Source organism: Eutrigla gurnardus (assembly GCF_963514095.1).
Source record: "Eutrigla gurnardus genome assembly, chromosome: 19".
Classification (NCBI taxonomy): Eukaryota; Metazoa; Chordata; class Actinopteri; order Perciformes; family Triglidae; genus Eutrigla; species Eutrigla gurnardus.
In genome coordinates, this window is record NC_139930.1 from 22,378,733 (window position 1) to 22,402,643 (window position 23,911).

Below are 23,911 nucleotides of genomic sequence, written 5' to 3' on the forward strand. Positions count from 1 at the left end.
TTCCTGTGTGTAGAAGGATGGACATGGTCCTGGTCCAGGGTTCCCAGGATAAGGACCATATAGTTTAGACTGAAAACACTATTGTTTACTGACACTTTCCTGTCAATTTGAAATAATTGAATCCTCTGTTATTTCATCTGCTTTGCTGTTATTCCATTTCTCTGGCTCTGTAAAACACGTGGAATTGCCTCGTGTGTCAGAAAACAAATATTGAGTGTCTTCTTATTTCAAATAGTAAGGCAATATTTTCTAACAGTGGAAACAATGGGCTTACATAATAAGTAGTAGTTAAGCACCCTTCTGGGGTCTTTTTTTTCTCCACCATGACCTTGCTTCGCGTTTTTCTTTTCTCCGTCGCGCTTGCCGTAGATGTCAGTGTGTGTGTGTGTGTGCGGACTCGTACCATTACTGCTTCCTCGGGGACGAATGAAAGAAGATGTTCGTGCTGTCGTGGCGGTATTAAGGCACATTTTAAAAACATGTCTGTCAATGGCGGCGGGAGCAGAGGATTTTACTTCAACACCGTCCTGTCTTTGGCGCGGTCATTAGCGGCTCACCGGCAGGCGCCGTTAGAGAAGGTAACGTTTGTACTCGGCGGTGGCTAACGACAGGAACAGGCTAGGAACTGTCAAGAGAGGCCGTCCTCAAGTCCGCCGGTGTGGTCTATGTGGTGGAGTTTAAAAACACAGTAAAAGCGTCCTTCGGTTTGTACATGTGTGAATTACTTCGTCTTTTGGGGGGTATTTCAAACCAGACACGGTAGCGTTTGTAACCCCACTTCCAAGGTGGCTAACCTCGGCTAACGTTAGCTATTTTGAATCTGCAGCTAATCTCCTCACAGGTTCGAGGAGGGAAGGAAAGCTCGCATGTGGACACTTTTAATTCATTTTTAATAATGATGTATAATGCTGTCGTTCATGGGGTGGTGAACAGGGAACATAACCAGTCTGTGATCTTTCTGAAAGGATTAATACAATGAAGTAATCGATAGTTTACGTTGAGGGTAAATTCAATAACAAGTGAGGGTCCAGTGTCCAAATCAAAAACAAGAGCACTTCAATATGTATTGAATGCTAATTGCAGCAGAAGTAATCAATAGTAGATGAGATGAGGAGCAACACAAATAACTTCTTCCGCTGTGTCAGTTGCTTTTTTTATATTGACTTTCTAACTTTCTAATTGATCTGGGAGTTTGATCCACTTGAATCAGCTGGGCCCATTGATGTGTGGCCCCTTTTTAAACATGTGTTTATATATTTGTTTTCATTGTGCTCACATAGTCCACGTATCAAGAAAGGCCGGCTAGTCCTTCAGGCTAAAAGTACTTCTACTTGTTTTTTTAATCAGGGTTTACACGGGTCAGGTAATTGTATTTGTAGCATGTTAGTGTAATTTTAGTTGTTTCATTTATCAAAATAAAATGTTTCCCATGCTGTATTTTTCTCTACCCGCCAGGTTGTTTCATCACTTTGCCCTATTTCTTAGAGTGGTTGTTATGGTTACTTGTTTTTTCAGTGGCAATTTACCACTTGTCCACAACAAATAACACAATAAATGTGCACTGTTCAAGCACTGAAAACTGCTGTGCTGAACACAAAGGCGGACTGTTCTACCTTCATTATAGGTCATGGAATGTCAGCTTTTTAGTCGGTAAAAGTGGGAGCCCTGTCTAATAAAATAAAGCAATCTCTCCTTTGTTTGCTTTGCACTTAATGGGAACTAGGAGGGAAACGGGAACCTTGATCGTGTTCATTTGTCCATGACAAATAGGATGTAGAAGCTCCATATTGCCCTTCATTATTTAAAAGAAATAAGGGAAGATTTTAAGTCATGACCGGCCTGTGAGAACCAACATAAAGTCCTACACAGAAGATTTAATCTTCATCTGGCAAAACATGTGAAATGAAGAAATGTTCATTTGAAGGATTTAAGTCTTAAATGGCACCAAAGGGCGCCTGAAGCTCTTGTTTGTTGGAATAATGCGGTCGGGTATGTCACTCACTCAGGAGGTTAGGATTTGTGCTCGAGGATTACGCCCCCCCCCCCCCCCCCCCCACTGAGATTCAAAATGGGGAAATGTTTGTGATTTAAACAGGAAGTGTGGCTCCTAATAAAAGAGCTGTGGTTGCAATAATATAAAAGAGAAGTCTGCACATTGTTGTCTTGCGTAAGTGGACTAAGTCTTGTTGTCGGGTTTTTTCATTTTTATGTTTGTAAGGTCTTGTGAAATGTGCTTGTTATGAAAGTCTGTATAATAGGGCACGGGACGCTCACAATAAGTTGACTTGAAACAGCTGCTAGTTCACTATCATGGTGAAAAAAAGTGCCTGATTTAAAAAATACATATTTTAATGTATTGATCCTTTATATACACAAAATGCAAAGTGATTCCATTATGTTTAAATGTAATTTTAAGAGTTTTAAGCACATTTTGATGATTATCGCGTGATAATATCGTGAATCACAATTTATTTAAATCTTATGGCCAGGATAACCTGCCATGACATTTTCATTGAAGCTTACTTTAAGAAGTTGATCTAGTAGAAGGGTCATCCATCTCTTTTGACTGCATTTCTAATTATTGATGAACCTTCTGGTTATTCTCTTGGTAAATCATTTAGCCAGGCTTAGCCTTTAAAATAACAGGATATACTGTGAATAATTGCTGTTATAATAACTTTGAACCCCAAAGAGACAGTGCTTGTTTTAGGTAGTCGACTCACTAACCACCAAATATTCAGTTACCTGTCGAATATGGAAACGAACCAAAGCAAATATTGACATTTTAGCAGCTGGCACCAGCGAATGTTTGGCATATTAAAATGCTTGCCAGTCGAGGTTCATTGAGTCATTGATTTATCCGTCTAACTGTTTTGAGTTATCGACCTGTGATGGTTTGAACCTTTTAGTTTCTGGATGTCTGAGTGGTAACTTTCAACCCCGGCGCTGTGTTTCAGCACATCGGCCTCGTTGTTTGGACATTAACCTCCTTTTAGTTGGTGCTACAACAGACTTTGGTACTGAAGAACTATTGTATTTTACCGGCATAAAAATCAGTTTTTGTGATGGAAGTACCTTATTGGTTCAACTCCAAATTTTTCATTAAAATGACTGTTCCCATTAGCATATTTATTTCTGGTCCTGGCTCAGGAAGAGGTTTAGATGGCGTCTAAACACAGCAGGTTGAGTTTTGGCATGAAACCGAAAATCTTTGCTTTTCGTTACCGTTTTGGCACCGATGTCAATAACGGAGCTGAGATGATCTGTAGCTTTTGAAATCCAATGTTAATGCTCCACAAATGCTTGTCATCCTTGAGCCGCATCCTCTGCTTTGCACACTGAGCAGTGTATAAATCCCTGTCACAGCTTTATGCCCCTTTAGCAATAGACTGATTGATTTCAGAGGCGGTTTTGGTTCGATTTCCGCTGCACATTCAGGCCAAAAAAATCATTATCGCTAATGGAACCTTAATGTGAGTGATGTGTCTGTCGAAGCTCCATGGCCAGGTACAATCTGTGAGTTTAAAACGGCTTTTGGCAAAGAGCCATCTTTTTAAAATGTCCACACAAAAAAAATCGTCTGCTAACAGCTCAGAACAGTGAGTGATCCATGTCATCTTCTCACAGGTCCAGAAGCTACAATGCATGTGCCCGGTAGACTTCAGAGGAGTCTTCCAGCTGGATGAGAGGAGGAGAGATGCTGTCATCGCACTGGGCATCTTCCTGGTCGAGTCAAACCTGCAGGTAAACGTTGTTCCTCCCCTTCATGATGCGTTTGTACTTTTGCAGCATGTTTATACAACGGTGCTAACCCCATGTAACATGCTATGGGACGCTTGGTTTGCAGCACAAAGATGCTATCATCCCCTACCTTCTTGGGCTGCTTAAAGGGCTTCCTAAGGTTCAGTGGATTGAAGAAAGCTCAGATTGCAAAGGAAGGGGTAACTACACCTGTGATTTTAACAATATTAAATATATCATAGTTATTGTGTTATATTCATTATGCTTTAAGTTTGGATTCTTGAATAAAATGTATGTTGCATTCACATGCACTCAGGCAGATGGTAAACTGCAAAAGCATATATAATTTTAGTGGAAAAGAGGAGGATGGAAAGAAAATGAGTTGAGGCAGAGAATACCGCAACGCATTTACCATCAGAAGCTGCAAAGTTATTTCATATCTTTATATAAGCGAGTGTCGCATCCAATATAACACCATGGCGACATGTCGGCGTGCGTGCATGTTTTGTTTTGCCGCTCTGTTTTTCCTGTGTTGTCCGTCTGCCGGACGCCATGTGAACGGGTGGGTAGTGTTGTTTTTTTTAATGTTCTGTGACTTTGTGTCTTGCAGTGGCCCTTCCTGTCGCAGAGATCTTCACTTTTAGTCTTGTAACGCTGCTATCAGACGTCGCCCAACGTGATGAGACCTTACGAGGACAGGTGTGTGTGTGTTGAAAAGAGTGTAGGAGCCAAGCAGGAAAATAATTTCTCTTAATAATTATTATGATGGATGATTGAGTATGTGATGATCATCATGTGTAACATCATTCTCAGATCCTGGAGGCGGTCATGGACATCATGCAGGTCCTGCAAGACATCTGCAAGAATCCGGAGGCTCATGATAAAGGTACCAACTCAACTCACCTGCCTCTGCTGTTTTTATGTTCCTGAGCCACATGTTAATGTTTCCTCTACTATCCACATAGATTACCTGTGCAGGTACACTGTTCCCACCCTGCTGGGCGTCGCCCGAGCTTTCGGCCGATACAGCAACACCGACGAGCCGTTGCTGTCCAAGCTGTTCCCTCGACCGGTCGCCCCCCTGCCGCCCACGGCCGACGACAGTGACGTGACGCACCGGCGGTCCTTCAACGACTTCCGCTCCATCCTGCCGAGCTCTTTGCTCACAGTGTGTCAGGGAGACACTCTGAGACGCAAAGGCTCCAGTCAACAGGTTGGATTAGAAAGTAAAAGAGCAAACTTAAGGCTACCCGGTTAAAAAAGCCATATGTGTTTTCACATACACTTTTTCTGTGTTTAGGCCAGTCCAGAGAGAGCCTGCCTGACCCCCATCTCACCTGCTGACCCCTCTACACAGTACTTTGAAGGTAAGTACCCAAGCAGAAGCAGCTGAGGCTCTCTGACAGGGAAGAAATAAAAATAAGAATAACATAAAACTATGTACCAATACCAAACACAATAGCGTGTCCACAGAGGTAGATAGCTTACTCCCGTCTGTTTCTCCATCTCTTATAAAACATCTGAACTGCCCCTTTTTTTAAAAGCGCACCTCGTTCCCTCTCCAGGCTCGTACCTCCCCGACGGCAGCGCGGTGGACCCTGACTACTACTTCTCAACCATCAGCTCCAGCTTCTCCGTCTCCCCTCTTTTCACTGGAAGCAGCTCCAGAGAGTTTCACGTCCCTCTGGATATGCTGAGGCAGCTCCTTCACATGGTCAGCAGCCACAGCGGCAGAATACATGCATTTGATTCACAGAAACATGTCATTTAATTCACTTCATTTCTCTCGAACAGGTCGAACAATTTGTCTCTGAGTCGTTTTTGAAATCGCTGGATGACTCCCTGGCAGAACTTCTAGAGGTACGACTCTTAAATCACCACAGATGTTTGTCTATTCTACTTTTATTTTGACACCACAGATTCATTGATACTTTCTTTGCAGTTGAATCCTGGTCTTCATCTCTACTACAAAACCTTCAGTGATCCTCTGTATGTAGCCATATTTAAAATGCTAAGAGACACTCTGTACAATTTAAAAGGTAAAGAATCCCCTCTTTCTTAAATTTCTTCTGATTTCACAACATTTTCTTCACCGCCGATGTATTTTTCTGTGCTCGCCAGACCTCCAGACGGACTACGTGAAGGAGGTTCATGACTTTGTGCTGGAGCAGTTCAGCAGCAGCCAGTCGGAGCTGCAGAGGATCCTGCACGACGTCGAGTACCTCCAGAGTGAACTGAGTCCGCTCAAACTGCGCTGCCAGGCCAACGCCGCCTGTGTGGACCTCATGGTGTGGGCTGTTACCGAAGAGCAGGGTGAGAAGTCACTTCACTCGCACAGGAAGTCATCTGTCTTCAGGCTTGTGTCCACACAGCGTCCTTTTCTGATCGCAAGCATCTTTTTATTCTAATATGTCAGTGTGTGCGGCGAGGAAAAAAGCTCTCCAACTCTGCCTTTTTTCTCTCCAAGAACTTCAAGTTGAAAATCTCTTTATTTTAGGAGCTGAGAACCTCTGCACCAAACTATCGGAGAAGCTTCAGTCCAAGACGTCCAGTAAAGTCATCATCGCTCACATGCCGCTGCTCATTTGCTGCTTACAGGTAGCTGCTCGTTTAAAAAAAAACACCACTGGTCATCTGTTAGCAAGATAACGTTAGTTCAGTTGTGTACAAAACTATTGAGGAACAGCTGCCTTCTCCAGGTGTTTTCTTTTTAAAAAGCCTGGATGATTGTTATGAATGTGAATACACAAACCACCGATGTGTGTGCGTCCTCAGGGCCTGGGTCGTCTGTGCGAGCGCTTCCCTGTGGTGGCCCACTCCGTCACCATGTCACTGAGAGACTTCCTGGTGGTGCCCTCTCCTGTTCTGGTGAAGCTGTACAAATACCACAGCCAGTGCACTCAAGGTAACGCTCTGCAGCTCCATCGTTCAAGAGCAGAGTTATCTCCACTTCAGTTTTCTGACCAAATCTACATTTTTTTTCTCTCTTTTTTCCAGGTGGTGGTGAGATAAAGATCCATGTGACCAACGAACATTCCCAATCGACCCTCAGCACCCATCCCAACAAGAAGAGCCAGCCCTCCATGTACGAGCAGCTGCGGGACATTTCCATCGATAACATCTGCAGGTGAATTCAACAACCTACTCGCTTATACAGTATGTTATTACCGTCGGCTAAAGTGCCTTACTGTCATTCTCTCTGCCGGCCATCAGGGGGCGACTCATCTCTGATCGTATAGAAGTCTTTGAGAAAATGACCCTACTTCTCTCTGGATGTATTATCTCAGTAAACATGACTTTATGGTCTCAATCCTCTGTCTTCAGGTGCCTGAAAGCCGGATTAACAATGGATAATGTCATCGTAGAAGCGTTCCTCGCCAGTCTGTCAAACCGTCTCTACATCTATCAGGAGAACGACAAGTAAGTCAAGCATCACATTCTGCTGCCTTTTGAAGAGAATTAAAGGTATTTACAAATGTTCCCCCCTCTCTCTCTCCCCCCCCCCCAGGGACGCCCACTTGATCCCGGACCACACCATCAGGGCTTTGGGTCACATCGCCGTGGCCTTACGGGACACCCCCAGAGTAATGGAGCCCATCCTCCAGATCCTCCAGCAGAAGTTCTGTCAGCCTCCCTCCCAGCTTGACGTCCTCATCATAGACCAGCTCGGCTGCATGGTCATCACAGGCAACGTAAGGGTTTTCACTCTTTTAGCCCTTCAATCACACATATATGATCCAAACGAACTGAAATGCCAGACTCTATTCAGTAACAAATAGTAGAGAAAATGATGACATTATGATGTTTACAAATGTATTCTTGGAAAATTTGGTTTTAATTGAGAAACTTGAAGGAGATGTTTTCATTTGAATATAAAAATAGATATTTTTAGAAGGAATGAATGAGGAAAAAGGACAGTGTTTGTTGTGTATGTGTGTGTAAGCAATGCTAAACACGTCACTTATCGGCATAGTGATGAAGGTGGGAACTATAGGACAGAAAATCATCAGAGCTGAAGTGGACCAGAAACAGAACTGAGTCCTCTTTCAAACGAACTACAAACTGAATTCCTTTTCCGTTTCTGTCCTCTCTTTGAGGACGGAGTTTGCTTTGTTTATGTGTGACGCCCTTAGTATGTAAATCTCTATTATTTGTATAAAAACGGTGTCAGTTTCTGCTCATGTAAATCCTCATAATCTGATGTCCCAACTTTTCTTTCTCCTTAGCAATACATCTACCAGGAAGTGTGGAATTTGTTCCAGCAGATCAGTGTGAAAGCCAGCTCCATGGTGTACTCTAACAAAGACTACAAAGACCACGGATACAGGTGAGCCCCATCATAAACCAGTACAGTTATCGAGTACGTGAGAGAGTGATGCTGGTAAGTGAACGCCCCCCCCTCCCCTCCTGTTTGCAGACACTGTTCCCTGGCTGTGATAAACGCCCTGGGTAACATAGCGGCGAACCTCCAGGCTGAGCAGATGGTTGACGAGCTGCTGGTCAACCTGCTGGAGCTTTTTGTGCAACTGGGCTTGGAAGGGAAGAGAGCCAGCGAGAGAGCCCCAGACAAAGGCCCGGCCCTGAAGGTATCACACTCTGTACATCTAGGGATGTTTCATTAGCCCGACACCCAAAACGTGAATCTATATAAAACACAAGGCACTTTTGTCATTGAGATTTGTCCATCCAGGTTTTTTGTTTTGTGTTTAAATTAATTTTTAGTTTCTGTTGGCTTTGCTGAAGTGCATTGCTGCATTTTGATAAGATTGCGAGTGCAGGTTTACGAAGATTTTTCATTAGTAGTTTGATTGGTGGTCTAAAGGCTGATCAGAACTCATAGAATCTGAATAGGAATGTTTTCAATTCTTCTAGTCTAGTTCTAATGGCCGCTGTCTGTGATCATAGCCTCCTCCTGGCTGCATCTCACTGCCTCCCTGAAATGTCTTTTGTGTGGCTTTGTAGTCTTGTTGCAATAAATAGTAAAAACGGGGACAATGACTCATTCTCTCCGACAGCCTCTCCCCAGAGGAAATCAGTGTGTTGCACTCGTTTATATAACATGAAAAGTGATTGAAGTAGCAAAAAGAAAAAAATAGTTCAAAAGTAAAGTGTGAATGTTTGTCCTCCTTGTATCTCCAGGCATCAAGCAGTGCTGGAAACCTTGGTGTCCTAATTCCAGTTATTGCAGTGGTAAGTGTTCTGGATATTTTTTAATATTCTCACATTGTTTTAACCAACTTCTGCTTTATTTTAGCATGTTATAAAAAGGTGGATTTCTTCTTTAGCATCTGAAACTCGAGGAACTACAAGAAAATCATTTTTAATTCTCTTCAGGTTGCTGAACCTACTGTACCTTAATAACCACACATATCTGTTCTCTCTCTTTTTCTTCCGCTGTTAGCTGACGAAGAGGTTGCCACCAATTAAGGAAGCAAAGCCGCGTCTGCAGAAGCTCTTCAGGGACTTCTGGCTCTACTCTGTGGTCATGGGATTTGCTGTGGAGGGCTCAGGTACCGTTGGTTCAAAAATACCCAACAGGGAATTAGGAAACACATTTGCACTTAATATAAAAATGATCTAATTCGTTCAGCAACATGATTTTGTCTCTGTCTAAATCTTCAGGCCTGTGGCCAGAAGAATGGTACGAGGGAGTTTGCGAGATTGCGACCAAATCGCCGCTGCTCACGTTTCCCAGCGGCGAACCTTTACGCTCAGAGCTGCAGTACAACTCCGCACTGAAGAATGACACAGTCACCGCGGTACGAGAGCGTGCACACAAACTGCAGCACAAACATGCTCACGTGAGGTGGACGCTAGTTTATGGTTCGTTGTGTTTCAGGCGGAGCTGAATGATCTGCGGAGCACTATCATCAACCTGCTGGATCCTCCTCCCGAGGTGGCTGCTCTCATCAACAAACTGGACTTTGCCATGTCCACATATCTGCTGTCTGTCTACAGACTGGAGTACATGAGGTATGCCTACACATCCACATCATATTGGCTTACGTTCTGTCTATAAATTTAGATCTAATTTGTATTCCATCTGTATCTGTTAGAATGCTGCGTGCTCTGGACTCGGACCGCTTTCAGGTCATGTTCCGATACTTTGAGGACCGAGCAATACAGAAGGACAAGTCTGGTAAGTAGAAGAAGTATCTTAAAAACCATTGGTGTTACATCGTTGTTGCATTCATATCTTTGTATCTTCTTTCCAGGCATGATGCAATGTGTGATTGCCGTTAGCGACAAGGTCTTTGAGGTCTTCCTGCATATGATGGCTGAAAAAGTAAGGGAGATATTTTCACCTTTTAGAGTGCGTTTTGATTCTGATGCTCTGGTGGATATTTACGAAGGACCGGAGGCCCTTTTTATGGACTAAACATTCAAATTTTATTTGTCCTTGTTTGTTAAAGGACTACACCATTTAAATGCATCCACACCTCCTCACAAACCTGCCGGAAGATGCAGGATTTTGAGGCAGGCTTCATCCTGCTGTGGCCTGCCTGCTCTCTCTGTGTTTATGTCAGGCCTGTGATGTCTGCAATGATTTAAGCTCAGAATCACCTAATTATCATAAGCATGAGTTTTATATATTGTATATTTAGAAGAAAAGCAAAACAAGACATTTGATGACATCACCAAATGGGCATTGTACTCTACTTCCTGATATTTCATAGACTCAAATGATTAATTGAGAGAAAATGCTCAGCGGTTAGGAATCTTAATAAAATGTTGTATTTTCAGCCTAAAACCAAAGCCCATGAGGAAGAGCTGGAACGCCACGCTCAGTTCCTCTTGGTCAACTTCAACCACATCCACAAGAGGATCCGCAGAGTGGCCGACAAATATTTATCTGGCCTGGCTGAAACGTGAGATTGCATTGATGCGCTACACTACTCCGACTCTTCTGTAAGATGATTAAATGCAGTGGCATCAACAGCATTTCCTTTCTCTCTCCTCAGTTTCCCCCACTTGTTATGGAGTGGCCGTGTGCTGAGGACCATGTTGGACATCCTGCAGACGCTCTCCCTTTCACTCAGCGCAGTAAGTGATAAAAAAAACGCATCATTCGTCATCTATCTTTCAGTCTCTATTTGTACTAAACCCTTTGAACTCTGCAAATAGCAAGCTCCTGTCCCTTGATGGAGGTGTCTTTACCATGTTATTAATAATAGTGATGTTTATGCTGCATTGCAGGACATTCATAAAGACCAACCTTATTACGACATCCCAGACACGCCACACAGAATCACCGTGCCAGATACGAATGAAGCCAGAGAGGTAATGTTGCTTTATTAAGAAGTTATCCATCATTTCACATAGCTGTTACTCCCACTAATTCTAATTTTTCTCTGTCTGTTAAATGAACAAATACATATATCTTTTATTGTAGAGCATAGTGAAGGATTTTGCTGCACGTTGTGGGGAGATCCTTAAAGAGGCTATGAAGTGGGCGCCGTCTGTGACCAAATCCCACCTCCAGGTAACATCATAAACAAAACCAACACAAGTAGAGCACACATAATAATAAAGTTCACACAGCAGCAATAAACGTAGTTTCAACTGCTCTACATGATGTGATCTTTTTCAGGAGTATCTGAACAAGCATCAGAACTGGGTGTCTGGTCTCTCCCAGCACACCGGCCTGGCCATGGCCACGGAGAGTATCCTGCACTTTGCCGGTTACAACAGACAGAGCACCACGCTGGGGGTACGTCACAAACTGGACTCTTCATATGCTAATGCTTATTAGTCCTGTGAAACCTATGGTTTACGACGGGAATAAAAATGGTTCAAGAATGGAGCCTTGTGGGACACCACAAACTATAGCTGCTTAATTCACTGTTTCTTCATTTATGAGGTTCTGCCAAGATAATAATTTTTGATAAATTTGCCCAAAAGTTGTGATGTACATCCAGAATACTTTATAGACCCTTTATGAAATCCAGTTGTTACTTGTATCTGATAGTAGTTCTAAATTTGGTCTCATGTCCGAGTCATGTCAGCTATGTTTCGTGTTCCATGTCTGAAACGGGCTTAATAAAGTAGTCTGGGTCTTCTTTCTATATAATCAGTTAAAGTCCATGTGCTTCCTCTTGTAGTCCACTCAGCTGACTGAGAGGCCGGCCTGTGTGAAGAAGGACTACTCTAACTTCATGGCTTCCCTCAACCTCCGCAACAGATACGCCGGAGAGGTAAAACCACCACATCACACCGACTTCACAAAGCTGAATTCACAATTTAGTTGTTCTTATTCACTTCTTATTTTTTCTGGTTCTGTTGGCAGACAATGGAAGGAGTATTAAATGGTGATTTTATCATTGCTGATAAAGCTGCTGTGCTGATAAAGATCATTATTTTACTGTACAATAAAAGTTGACACAAATGCAGATTAATTTGTATTCCACATGCTAGAAACTGTGGCTGCTGTGGAACAGATCCTTAGTTTCTGAGACTAGCGTAGCGCAACCGGAAGGTAATGCAACCGGATCCTCCTGCTTACGTCTTTTCTCTTTCGTCCGTAGGTGTCCGGTATGATCCACTTCGCCCAGGCGATTCGAGGACATTCCGATCTGAACCGGCTGATGATCAAGCAGATGGGGGAGGCTTTAGACTCCGCACAGCCCGAGCACTTCACTGAGGCCATGTTCAAACTGGCCGCGTTGCTCATCAGCGCCGCAGGTTTCACCTTCTATCTGTGCTATTAACTCACATGATGAGTGTTTTAATATGAAGGTTGCAATACACTACTTTTCAACTTTAAACCCGACCTAGCGTTTCCAAGTTATTGGTGCAACCAGATTGCTTCCTGTTTTCCTCGCAGCCCACTGATAGCGACAAATACAGCAACTTATTACAGTTACTTCATGATGACGAGTATGCGTATCGCCACTTTAAATGCAGGGCTTTGCATTCTGGTTAAAATGCTGTGGGTTTTCTCTGGTCTCCAGACTGCGACCCTCAGCTCCTGCACCACCTCTGCTGGTCTCCTCTCAAGATGTTTACAGCACACGGCATGGAGACGGCCATCGCCTGCTGGGAGTGGCTGCTGGCAGCTCGCGTTGGAGTGGAAGTGCCGGTACATACGTTTGTTTGTGTCGTTTTCATTTTAGTGTCCTTTGTTCGTGCATCTGTGTTGTACTTAACGCTACGAATCTCCTCCCCTGGCTGCCTAGTTTATGCGTGAGATGGCCGGCGCGTGGCAGATGACCGTGGAGCTGAAGATGGGTTTGTTCTCGGACGCTCAGGTGGAGGCTGATCCTCTCGCTGCGTCAGAGGAAAGCCAGCCCATCCCCTGCCCTCCAGACGTTACCCCTCACCAAATATGGATCGAGGTGAGATAAAACACGTCCTGCTTCATTACTATATCTCCTCCCCATCCATTGACTCCTTGTGTCTTCGGTTTCTCCTCCAGTTTCTAGTCCAGAGGTTTGAGATAGCCAAGTATTCCAGTGCAGATCAAGTGGAGATCTTTGGCAGTTTGCTACAACGCTCGCTGTCTCTCAACGTGGGCGGGGCTAAGAGTAGCCTCAACCGCCACGTGGCCGCCATCGGGCCTCGTTTCAGGTACTTAGACCGCACACACAAACCAGTGTAGCATTTCAATCACAGCACAGCACGGGGGTTATCACTGTTGAAGCAATAACATTCTGTTTTAATCATTTAGGGGCAGGCTAGTTAGCTAGCTTGCTAACTCCTTGTAATAGCCAGGTTTCAACCAGTAGAAGGCAGTTGTGATGCATCAATCTATCACTTAATAACTGGATTCATTGGTTTTCAGCTGAAAAGTGATTTGGGGGTTTAGTTACTCTTTAAAGATAATATATGGAATGTTTTTCATGATGTAATTATTTACTTGCCTGTGATTTGATGTCCGTTTACTCTTTTAGGAGTCTTCAAGTAAGGCTTGTTTTTAAGGATCGCAGGTTGATAAACGAGTGTAGTATTTTGAGATGCAGACGTGTTCAAACATGTCTCTGTGCTTCAGGCTGCTGACTCTGGGTCTGGCCCTCCTCCACTCCGACGTCCTCACCAACTCAACTGTGAGAAATGTGCTCCGAGAGAAGATCTACTCCACAGCCTTTGATTACTTCAGGTACGCACACACTCAAATCCATGGGTGCAAGAGACATTCTCATGCAATCAATACATTTATTTATTTTTTTCCTTCTTAATTATAATAATTTAATCCATAAAATATAAGACAAAAGGTAAAAGATGTCCCTCACAATTTAGTATTTAACTCACAGAATCAAAGGTTCAGTAAAACTCGAGATACAGCGATTTTAAATGTGAAAATATCGTGCAGCACAAGTGTGTAAATTTGACAGCCATAAATCCTGACATATGAGACTAATCAGCCGGATTGATTGGTGTCTCTATTTTAAAACATAAAAAATCTTAGCCCAGCTGTTGGCGATCTAACCCTCAGCTGTTTGTCCCTCCAGCGCTGCTCCGAAGTTTCCCACCCAAGGCGACAAGCATCTCCGCGAGGACATCAGCATCATCATCCGTTTCTATGCCAGCATCCTGTCCGACAAGAAGTACCTGGCAGCGTGCCACCTGGTCCCACCCGGTGAGCTTGGTACTACCCCGGCCCCGAGCACGCTCTCTGCCGGGATATTTGGATCGCTTATCGTGTCCAGCACTTCTCCGATTTCTCTCTTAAGTAAGCCTAAAGCGGTGGAGCTCCGGTCGCACCGCCGCAGGGGCATGCTTTTTTTACGCATGTCAAATTTGATGCTTTTTTTATCCTCATGATGCTGCTGATAGATCCTGGGATCTATCGATTTATGTAATGAGCCTAGATCTTTATGTTTTTATAGCTTGTCTTGGTCATTCTTCTTTTTTCACTCTTATACTTTCTCCCTTTTATTCCTCTTACTCCTCCATTCTTTTACAATCAATCTGTTTAACGTTCTTAATGTTAAAGAGATATTTGGATTATTTTTAAGTGGTGTTAGGTTCTTCTCCAGAGTCGGTGTGTTAGCTACAGTAGATTAGTTTGGAGAAACAGAAGTATGGGAGCAAACCGAATACTGCTGCGGTCGTATTTTAGACTCCTAGTATCAGTTTAAGTGGTCGCCATACTTGAAATATGTTCATCTACCCTAGATAACACACCGACTGTGATAAGTGCCTCAAAAACCACACCTAAAAAACATCCAAACTATGCCTTTAAGCAGATGTGAGGGAAAAGCTCAAATTTGTCATCCGCGTTGAGATGCATGATTATTCATCATGTCAGCCCCACCCGTCTGCCCCCCTCCTCGATTGATCAACTTACAAAAAAAAAACAACATGTTTTTTCTTCCACCCCAGAGAATCCTCTCCTCTTCATTACCGACGACCCCGAGAAAAGACACGGTCTCATTCTCATACACATCGAAGCGCTTCAGGTAGTCGAGTCCTCTAACTGCTGATCCTGGATCAGATTAATCTGCCTCCAGCCCGCCCCTCCCCCTTGCACATTAACAAGACCAAATAATATCTGACCCAGTATCAGTGGTTCCAGGCAACCTCTACCTCCATGTAAACCCTGCTGGTTACCCCTGCTTCCAAATGCATGACCATCACGCGACAGCAGAGGACTAACTGACGCAGCTCATTTCGCTCTTCAGAAGCTCCCACATCACCGATCATACCGTGGAAGAGTCATAATACCGACTTAAGTAACAACTTGAGCCTGTGCTTTGTCTCGCTCAGATTCGCCACATCCGCTTGCGTCTCGGCCGCGCTGAATGTTTTTTTGTGTGTGAAACAGATAACCAGGACCCGTCCCTGCATAGCCTGTCTGTGATGAACGCCGCCGACCTCCGGAGCAACGTGGACTCCAGCGCTCGCTCCCAGCAGAGCAGCCAGGGATGGATCAACACCTACCCGCTGTCCAGTGGCATGTCCACCACATCCAAGAAATCAGGTACCGCCGACGTGTGGACGGTAATGACACAGAGACGAGAAGCCAGGCAGGAGTCCAGAACCTGATTTCAATGAGCCACTCTCCTATTCAAAGTCTTGATGTGTAGCATAAAGCTGGTCCATACCATGGCAACGGTAAAAAGGGGGAACTTCTGGGTACATTATCTCATTTGAAAACACAGAACATCAGTGCCCATTACTAGATAATGAGGTGACCAATTAGCTCCAGAAATATCTCTAAAAAACAGACGGAGGAGAAACGCCATTTGCTTGGACTGATTTTCGACCACAAACTGTGTCTGATTCACTCTGAGCATCTCTACGTCTTCTTCTACATTCTTAGGCACGTCCAAGAAGAGCAACAGAGGAACGCAGCTCCACAAATACTACATGAAACGCAGGACTCTGCTGCTGGCCTTACTGGTGAGGACTGGTGATCAGTTTTTATATTCTGCTTTCTAACCCTTCTGCTCAGACCTGGCTGGAGAAACAGGGCATTATATTTTTTAGGGGTGGGGGGGCATGTGACATAAGAGAAGTCATAATAGAAAGGTATCTCAGTGGGCGGCCCGGCACCCACAATGCTTCTGCTCATTACCTTCATGCTCTCTCTCCGTCTCTCCAGGCCAGCGAGATCGAGCGGTTGACGACGTGGTACAACCCCCTCTCCACCCAGGAGCTGGCCATCGCAACGGAGCAGTCGGTGGAGACCAGCATCGCCAACTGGAGGTCCAAGTACATCAGTCTGACCGAGAAACAGTGGAAGGACAACGTCAACCTGGCCTGGGGGATCGCACCTTACCTGGCCATGCAGCTCCCGACCAGGTAGCAGCTTTGTCTGCGTAACACGATTCCCCAAATAAAACTGTGACCAGTGGCTTATGGTGGCTGATGTTAGCAGACTTTACACGTATTTATGTATATGACTCTTCTTGTGATGCTGTCACACTATGATTTTAGCATTTAACTGACGTTTCAGTGGTTTTAGCAAGTATTTTTAAAGTTTCATAAAATAAAAAACTCCTTGATATTTGGTCCAGCCTGGTCCAGTACTTCAGCTTTCTGTTGCCACCTGTGACCTCAGTGACTGCTGTTCAGCAAATAGGACAAATTCTTGCTTAAAAATACCTTTACTGCGACGGCGACTAAAAATACTGGATTGTTTACCTGTTTGTTTGTTTTAACCGTCTGGTTTCCAGGTTTAAGAATGACGCCATTGTTGCTGAAGTGACTCGGCTGGTGCGACTGGACCCCGGAGCCGTCAGCGACGTGCCGGAGGCCGTCAAGGTAAGATCACGTCGGTCGGGGTTACGCTCGTCTTTGCTGTGTGACTTCTCTTGATAAGATGCGTGTGCGTGTACACACTTGATTACATTTCAGTGCTTCCTGCCCGGCTTGACTTCATGGTCAAACGAGTGGCTGTAAAATGGTTGATAAATGCATTTAACTTCCTGTATTTAACAATAAAAGCACCCCGTTGTTTTGGCAGCTCACTCTTCCTCCTTGCAGTATTAGTCGACTTGTTTTATTGCTGCTAACAAAGCTTCATTAACTCATTGGACTCAGACAGCAGGTCTCGGCTGGGCTCCAGTCCTTCTCGCTTCCCTTCTCCTGAATTCCTATGAATTCCTGTTTTCTCTGATTGTTTTTTTCTTCCCAGTTCCTGGTGACGTGGCACACTATCGACGCCGACTCTCCTGAGCTGAGCCACATCCTGTGTTGGGCTCCAGCAGACCCGCCTACTGGTCTGTCCTACTTCAGCAGCATGTACCCTCCTCATCCTCTCACCGCTCAGTACGGGGTTAAAGTGCTGCGCTCGTTTCCACCAGTGAGTCACACACTCACACTCGTGGGTTTTTTGCAGTGGACTAAAGGAACATCACAGCTGACTTACTTGTACACTTTCTCTCCGCAGGATGCCATCTTGTTCTACATTCCTCAGATTGTTCAGGCTCTCCGTTATGATAAGGTAAACCTGAACCACGAGAGCGACGGGAATCAATCCACTGTTTTAATAATCGTCTTTATATGAAGCCGAGGTGCTAAACTCTGCTGCCGTGTCCCGCTCAGATGGGTTACGTGAGAGAGTACATCCTGTGGGCGGCGCAGAAGTCTCAGCTTCTGGCCCACCAGTTCATCTGGAACATGAAGACCAACATCTTCATGGACGAGGAGGGACACCAGAAAGACCGTGAGTAGAGACTCACAAACTAACAGTTACACTGACGACAAAGATTGATTCTAAAACAGCTCTGTGTTTAAAAATGAATCCATGGTAAGAAGAGTGACACGATTCCTGTTCACCATGTTCCGCTGTTAATTCCCGCCTGTTGGATCCTCCTAGCCGACATCGGGGAGCTGCTGGAGCAGATGGTGGAGGAGATCACCGGTTCTCTGTCGGGTCCGGCCAAAGACTTCTACCAGAGAGAGTTCGACTTCTTCAACAAGATCACCAACGTCTCCGCCATTCTCAAGTAAATCCGTCCATCACTATTACTCTTATAAACCATAGCAGGTGGGGGAGAGTTTGGGTGCAACGTTGACCTTTTGATCCGTTTTCTTTATTTGCCAGGCCGGTTCCAAAGGGGGAGGAGAGGAAGCGAGCCTGTCTCAAAGCTCTGTCGGATATCAAAGTGCAGCCAGGTAATCTTGATGGATGATTAAGCTCAGCATGTCTGTAAATGTGCTGCAGTGAAAACATGAACATGAATATTATAAATATCAACTTATTTGAACACATTAAAATGACTTAAAAAGGACCTGTTTTGCTCCTTTTCTGGTGCATACTAGACCATGTTTACATGCTTTTAAAGCTCAAAAACACACTTTATTTTCCCATCAGGCTGTGCTGCAGCAGCTCTCCTCAGCCTCTCTGAAAAGCCCTGTTTGACCCCCTGATCCTTCTGTTGTCTCGTCTTGGTATTTTGCAGGCTGTTACCTCCCAAGTAACCCTGAAGCCATCGTGCTGGACATCGACTACAAGTCTGGAACGCCCATGCAGAGGTAAAGGAGGACATCTAGCTTCTAAAACAGTAGAATAGTAGAAACACTGATATATTCCAGGCCTCTCAGGAATGTGCTCTACTGTGTATTCTCTCTCAGAGCTCAGATTTAAAGGGCCAAAGGTGCGTTCATGTCTAAACATGTAGCAAAGCATACCATTTGATTGGCATCTGGCGTGAACGTACATTTAAACGTGATGCAAGAGTTCTATTTCCATTGTAGTGACTTCCACAATGTGTGTTTAGCCATTAAATAACACAGCGCCTTCTAATATGTAAATTTAAAAAACCACAAATAAACCGACTGGTTTGGCATCTCTGCTCCTTCAAAATAAGAGACCTGTATGCCTAGTAGTGCAAATCAAAATAAGACTGCTTATAATCTGGCGTAACAACATCACATCTTTACATTATCGTGTTCATCTCATGAGAATCTGTTCTCTGTCACCACAGTGCTGCCAAGGCACCCTACCTGGCCAAGTTCAAGGTGAAGCGCTGTGGGGTGAGTGAACTGGAGAGGGAGGGTCTCCGCTGCCCCTCCGACTCTCTGGAGGACGGAGAGGACAATCCAGACGGCTCGCGCAGGATTTGCTGGCAAGCCGCCATCTTTAAAGTGGGAGACGACTGCAGACAGGTACTGAACTCAGTCCGTTTTTAGTGCAGGAAACTTTGACCTTTCTTGTGACCCCTGCTGTGCTTTTTCTCCAGGATATGCTCGCTCTGCAGATCATTGGGCTTTTTAAGAATATATTCCAGCTGGTCGGCCTGGACCTGTTTGTCTTCCCCTACAGAGTGGTGGCCACTGCCCCAGGGGTAAGTCTCCATGCCCCAGTGCTCCCTCCAAATCCACTATTGCATTGTATCTACCTCTCTCCAGTTCCGTTAAGGATTTTCATAGCAGGCATCTTATTACCGACCTCTTTTACCTCAGTGTGGCGTGATCGAGTGCATCCCAGACTGCAAGTCCAGAGACCAGCTGGGCAGACAGACGGACTTCGGGATGTACGATTACTTCCGCAACCAGTATGGCGATGAATCCACGCTTGCCTTCCAGAAGGTGCGGAGACTGAAACCTTTTATTCACCATCAATCCGTCAACGTCAACATAAAACATGATTTATCAAGTGAAGAAAGTCGCAATAAGAATATTATATAATACTTAGATTGTAGGTGAATGATGAGTGTAGCGCTTTGCCAAGGGCGTGGCAAGACATCTATGTGTGTATTTTGTTTTTTAAGATTTATTTACTCCTCCTGACCATGAATCAGTTTGGCTTCAGATGCCGTGTGATTAAACACAAGCAGAATTTCACTGAGGTGTCGCTGATGTCTTCTTCTTCTTCTTCCCTCAGGCTCGGTACAACTTCATCCGCAGCATGGCCGCCTACAGCCTTCTGCTGTTCCTGCTGCAGATCAAAGACCGACACAACGGCAACATCATGCTGGACAGCAAGGGCCACCTCATCCACATAGGTATGAGATATATATATATATATATATATATGCATTAAAGGACATGGACTCGCTGAGGTCTGGGCCAAGTCGTCATGGTCGCCGCTGCTCATGTCTCCCCTGGTTTTCTGCAGACTTTGGCTTCATGTTTGAAAGCTCTCCTGGAGGAAACCTGGGCTGGGAGCCGGACATCAAGCTGACGGACGAGATGGTGATGATCATGGGAGGCAAGATGGAGGCCACGCCCTTCAAGTGGTTCATGGAGATGTGCGTCAGAGGATATCTGGCTGTACGGTAAGAAAAGTCAAAGTCGGTAGCCGGGTTGTTCGACTAATGGTCAGAGGAGAGGATGGCCGCGTCAAACCAGAACGACGTGCAGGATCCCGATCATCGCCATTTGCAGCTTTTACATTTGTTGTTGTTTTCTTCTTCTCTGAACATGAAGACCGTACATGGATGCCGTGGTTTCACTGGTGACCCTCATGCTGGACACTGGACTGCCGTGCTTCAGAGGACAGACCATCAAACTCCTCAAGTAAGTCCAACAGTAGAATGTCTGGAAATGTAACTACCGTACATGGATTAGGCAATTTCCTGACACGATTATCTCACGATTCCAATATATGCTTAAAACTCCAATTCATTAAATGAGTATCTATTATATAAAAGGTGTTGCTCGTAGAGCTCATCAATTTTAGTTTTTAACAAAAAAAACTCTCCCATACATACTTCACACTACCTGCAAATAGTAAACACACAGTTTGAAACCAGTTGGTGAACATAGCAAAGTATTTAGCAGCTAAAGAGAAAGATATTTCCCTCGGGAGATGGTGGAGACCAAAAACAGAGCTACTAAATAAGAGAATATTGGACTCACATTCATTTCATTACGAGTTGTGTTTCCGCCACTTTTTGTTACAACACATATGAATGCAGCTTTAAACTCGTATGTATAAGCTTCTTTAATGTTTTATTTAATCAGAGGACGGTTTAATCCTCAAATGAGCGAAAAAGAAGCGGCGGCGTTCATCATTAAAGTCATCCAAAGCTGTTTCCTCAGCAGCAGGTAAGACAATCCCCACCCCTCTCTCTCTCTCTTTCTCTCTCTCATGTGAAAAGAAATATAATTCTCCTTCGTAACATTAATGCACTTTCAACAGGAGCAAAACGTACGACATGCTGCAGTACTACCAGAACCAAATCCCCTACTGAATGCTGGACCTCCACCGTACGTCCGAGACGAGCGCTGCAAATCCGTCTTTTTGGATGATTTTAATAAGGCGTGGATGCACTTTTTACTTGTGTGCGTCCCGCCGGTTCTACTCCGAGACAACGTGGCACTTTGATCCCTAATGCTTTGGTTTTATTCAGTAAGTTGTCAGATTTTATAACGTACTTCTGAGTTTTAGAGTCTTTGTTTAGCCTGAGAGGCGAGTTAATGATCGGCTTTTACCAAAAGAGCTATTTGAATCGCCCTTTAAGTGTTTTTTCTTCTCGATGCTGTTATTTGTTATCAAGGCTGACTATCACACTAGAGGAAGATGGCCATAAAGGGAGCCATATTTACAGTGTTTGGTCAAAAGCAGCTCTTATCCTCGCCGTTATCATTTTGTTACTATGCTGTCATCCACTTTTATGCACTTTATAGATCACAGTATTTCATTCTGCTGCCTGAGATCGAGAGATTTAAAAAAATCTGCAGTTTAATCGACTCATCAATAAAATCGCAGTATTTTTGACTTGGTAGAACACAAGCTGGTAGATGGATCAAAAAATCGATGCAGGAATCAATCAGCATTTAATCAAACCGTAGTCTGTAGGAAAGTAACCGTATGTAGAGATCAAACGTACGCCGTAGTATTTTACTGTCGTTATTCACCACGGTGGAACTTGTATGTGAAGAACATATTCATCAGAAGGTTTTAATAACTGTACCACTTTGATGCTCCTTCTCAAAGCATGTCACACCTCCTAGCGTCAGCTTTTAGCTTTAACTTGGTTATTCAGAGGGATTCTTCTTTCTTTTCCACTTCAGGAACTAAACTGAAGCTGTAAAGCTTCGGTGTGCCATTCTGTCTTACAAACTGGGCTGTTTTTATGGCACGGACAAACAAGTTTATAGCTGTTTTGCACTGTTGTCGAGGTGTTAACAGACTGTTCTAACAACCTGCACCCTAAGTTGTATCTCTTTGTCCTGATCCAAACAACCATTGAGAAAAGAAGTTACTGCACGTCTCTCTCTCAGCATCACAATATCATCCATCAAACGTTTCAGTGTTTTGCTGATCTTAGATATATAACCCTCCTAATGTTAGATGTAGTGGTTTGTGTTGGTATTTGTTTCCAGTGGGGATTTCCAGATACTTGGATCAGGAAAAACAGTCACAACTTGTTTTTTTAATTGTGCAACAGATGAAACATTGGAGGATTCTGCTAAAAACCTTCAGACATGTTGGTCCAAACTGAAATATCTCAGCAACTACAGGACGGATTCGTTCATGTTCCTCATGTAATCGATCCCCTGACTTTTCCTCTAGTTTACGCCAATTTTCGATACGTCCAATAGTTGAGTTTATGACCAAATAGCAGAACTAACAACATTCCCATCAGCATCAGATGGACTTTGTGTTTGTGGCTTATTTTTATGTTTTTTATGCGCATTTAAAACTGCTAGAAAGTGTGACGCGGCACAGGAGGAGCCCACGCCCGGTGTGCTGTACCACAGGAAAACCATAGTTTTGCGGGCGTCGGGTGTCTAGCGACGGGGCCAAATACAATATTTTTTTCCAGGAATGTCTCCACAGACGCCCAGTTTGTAAAACTGTAAATATATACATATTGCAATACTTTCCTCAGTATTCAGGCACACGTTCGTGTCGCCTCCTTCATGACTAAAGACATTTAAAATCGAGCTGAAACAACATTTCAGTATTTATCGTCCGTATGGTGACATTCTCTAGCTCTGATTGGTTGATGGATGTCATGATATCATCGGTTGGTACTTGTTTAGACATGAACGCCGTGAACGGGGACGTGATCTAAAAGGGGTATTTCTTCCTTTCAGCTCGACTTTAAATGCAAATCTTTTAAGTTCCTGCGGTGGAAAAAGAAATCTTTGTGAGAGTTGATTAATGACTCGTTGCTCCGCATCACATGCAATCAGATGTTTGCTTTCCATTTAGTACCAGTAACCCAGTTGGTTTACCCGTTCTGGGGTTTGACTTCTGTTGGATGATGTTGCTTCGACTGGAGCGGATGATGAAGATTATGTCTAAAAAGCCATTTCTCCTACCCGTAGGCAGAAACACGACTGTAGTAATACTTGACAACAAGAAAACAAACTAACCTTATGCAATATATTTGTGTATATTGATGCTGTATTTGTGTGTTGTGTTCAACAAATGAACGTGCTCTAATTCCTTCCACCCTGAGAAGTTGTTTTTTTTTGTTGTTGTTGTTGTTTTGTTGCAGCTCTGACCAACGGCCGTTACATAATTGATTTATTAATATTCTATTTATTGATTATACAGAAGTACTTGTTTAATGGCTGAAGAAGAGCTGCTGTGATCAACTCTTTTTAATGTTGTGCGTTTTAAGTGAGTTAGTCGTCCCTTGTGTGTGTGTATATACTGTATGTATACATATATATATATATATACACATACATACACACACACATCATTGCTCATTCAGATGAAATCATGTCTGTTGTTCTGATCATGTGTGAAATCTTCTTATGTCCAGATTAAACGTGTCAACATCAGAGTGTCGGCCTACTGATGTCTTTTACTTCTCTT

General features: G+C 44.0%; 1 protein-coding gene across 2 annotated transcripts; it reads left to right on the forward strand.

The window, feature by feature from the left end:
* Window positions 1-402: 402 nt before the first annotated feature.
* pi4kaa (phosphatidylinositol 4-kinase, catalytic, alpha a) lies at window positions 403-22,800 on the forward strand. 2 transcript variants are annotated; one of them, XM_084035516.1, is made up of 54 exons: window positions 403-578; window positions 3,628-3,744; window positions 3,848-3,941; window positions 4,352-4,440; window positions 4,555-4,627; window positions 4,707-4,954; window positions 5,042-5,108; window positions 5,307-5,455; window positions 5,536-5,601; window positions 5,684-5,780; window positions 5,863-6,054; window positions 6,239-6,339; window positions 6,517-6,646; window positions 6,739-6,868; window positions 7,066-7,161; window positions 7,250-7,433; window positions 7,968-8,068; window positions 8,159-8,327; window positions 8,881-8,931; window positions 9,143-9,251; window positions 9,364-9,500; window positions 9,581-9,714; window positions 9,798-9,880; window positions 9,957-10,027; window positions 10,486-10,610; window positions 10,704-10,785; window positions 10,939-11,022; window positions 11,135-11,224; window positions 11,333-11,452; window positions 11,844-11,936; window positions 12,267-12,423; window positions 12,693-12,820; window positions 12,918-13,076; window positions 13,157-13,308; window positions 13,730-13,837; window positions 14,190-14,410; window positions 15,506-15,661; window positions 16,004-16,083; window positions 16,286-16,485; window positions 16,860-16,947; window positions 17,321-17,488; window positions 17,576-17,629; window positions 17,731-17,851; window positions 18,005-18,134; window positions 18,233-18,303; window positions 18,591-18,663; window positions 19,116-19,296; window positions 19,371-19,475; window positions 19,594-19,719; window positions 20,015-20,135; window positions 20,249-20,408; window positions 20,560-20,649; window positions 21,097-21,180; window positions 21,275-22,800. In XM_084035516.1, exons 1-54 carry the CDS (start codon window positions 480-482, stop codon window positions 21,324-21,326), a joined length of 6,366 nt encoding a protein of 2,121 aa, XP_083891642.1. In that variant the 5' UTR covers window positions 403-479; the 3' UTR covers window positions 21,327-22,800. The 2 variants fall into 2 exon arrangements, with proteins under 2 accessions (XP_083891642.1, XP_083891643.1); XM_084035517.1 differs by having other exon boundaries at window positions 14,190-14,317.
* The last annotated feature ends 1,111 nt before the right edge of the window (window positions 22,801-23,911 follow it).

Coding starts and splice junctions, on each gene's coding strand:
- pi4kaa (XM_084035516.1), top strand. CDS start 480: ATGTCTGTCAATGGCGGCGGGAGCAGAGGATTTTACTTCAACACCGTC. Junction 10,611..10,703: donor TTATCTGGCCTGGCTGAAAC/GTGAGATTGCAT, acceptor CTCTCTCCTCAG/TTTCCCCCACTTGTTATGGA. Junction 11,023..11,134: donor ATACGAATGAAGCCAGAGAG/GTAATGTTGCTT, acceptor CTTTTATTGTAG/AGCATAGTGAAGGATTTTGC.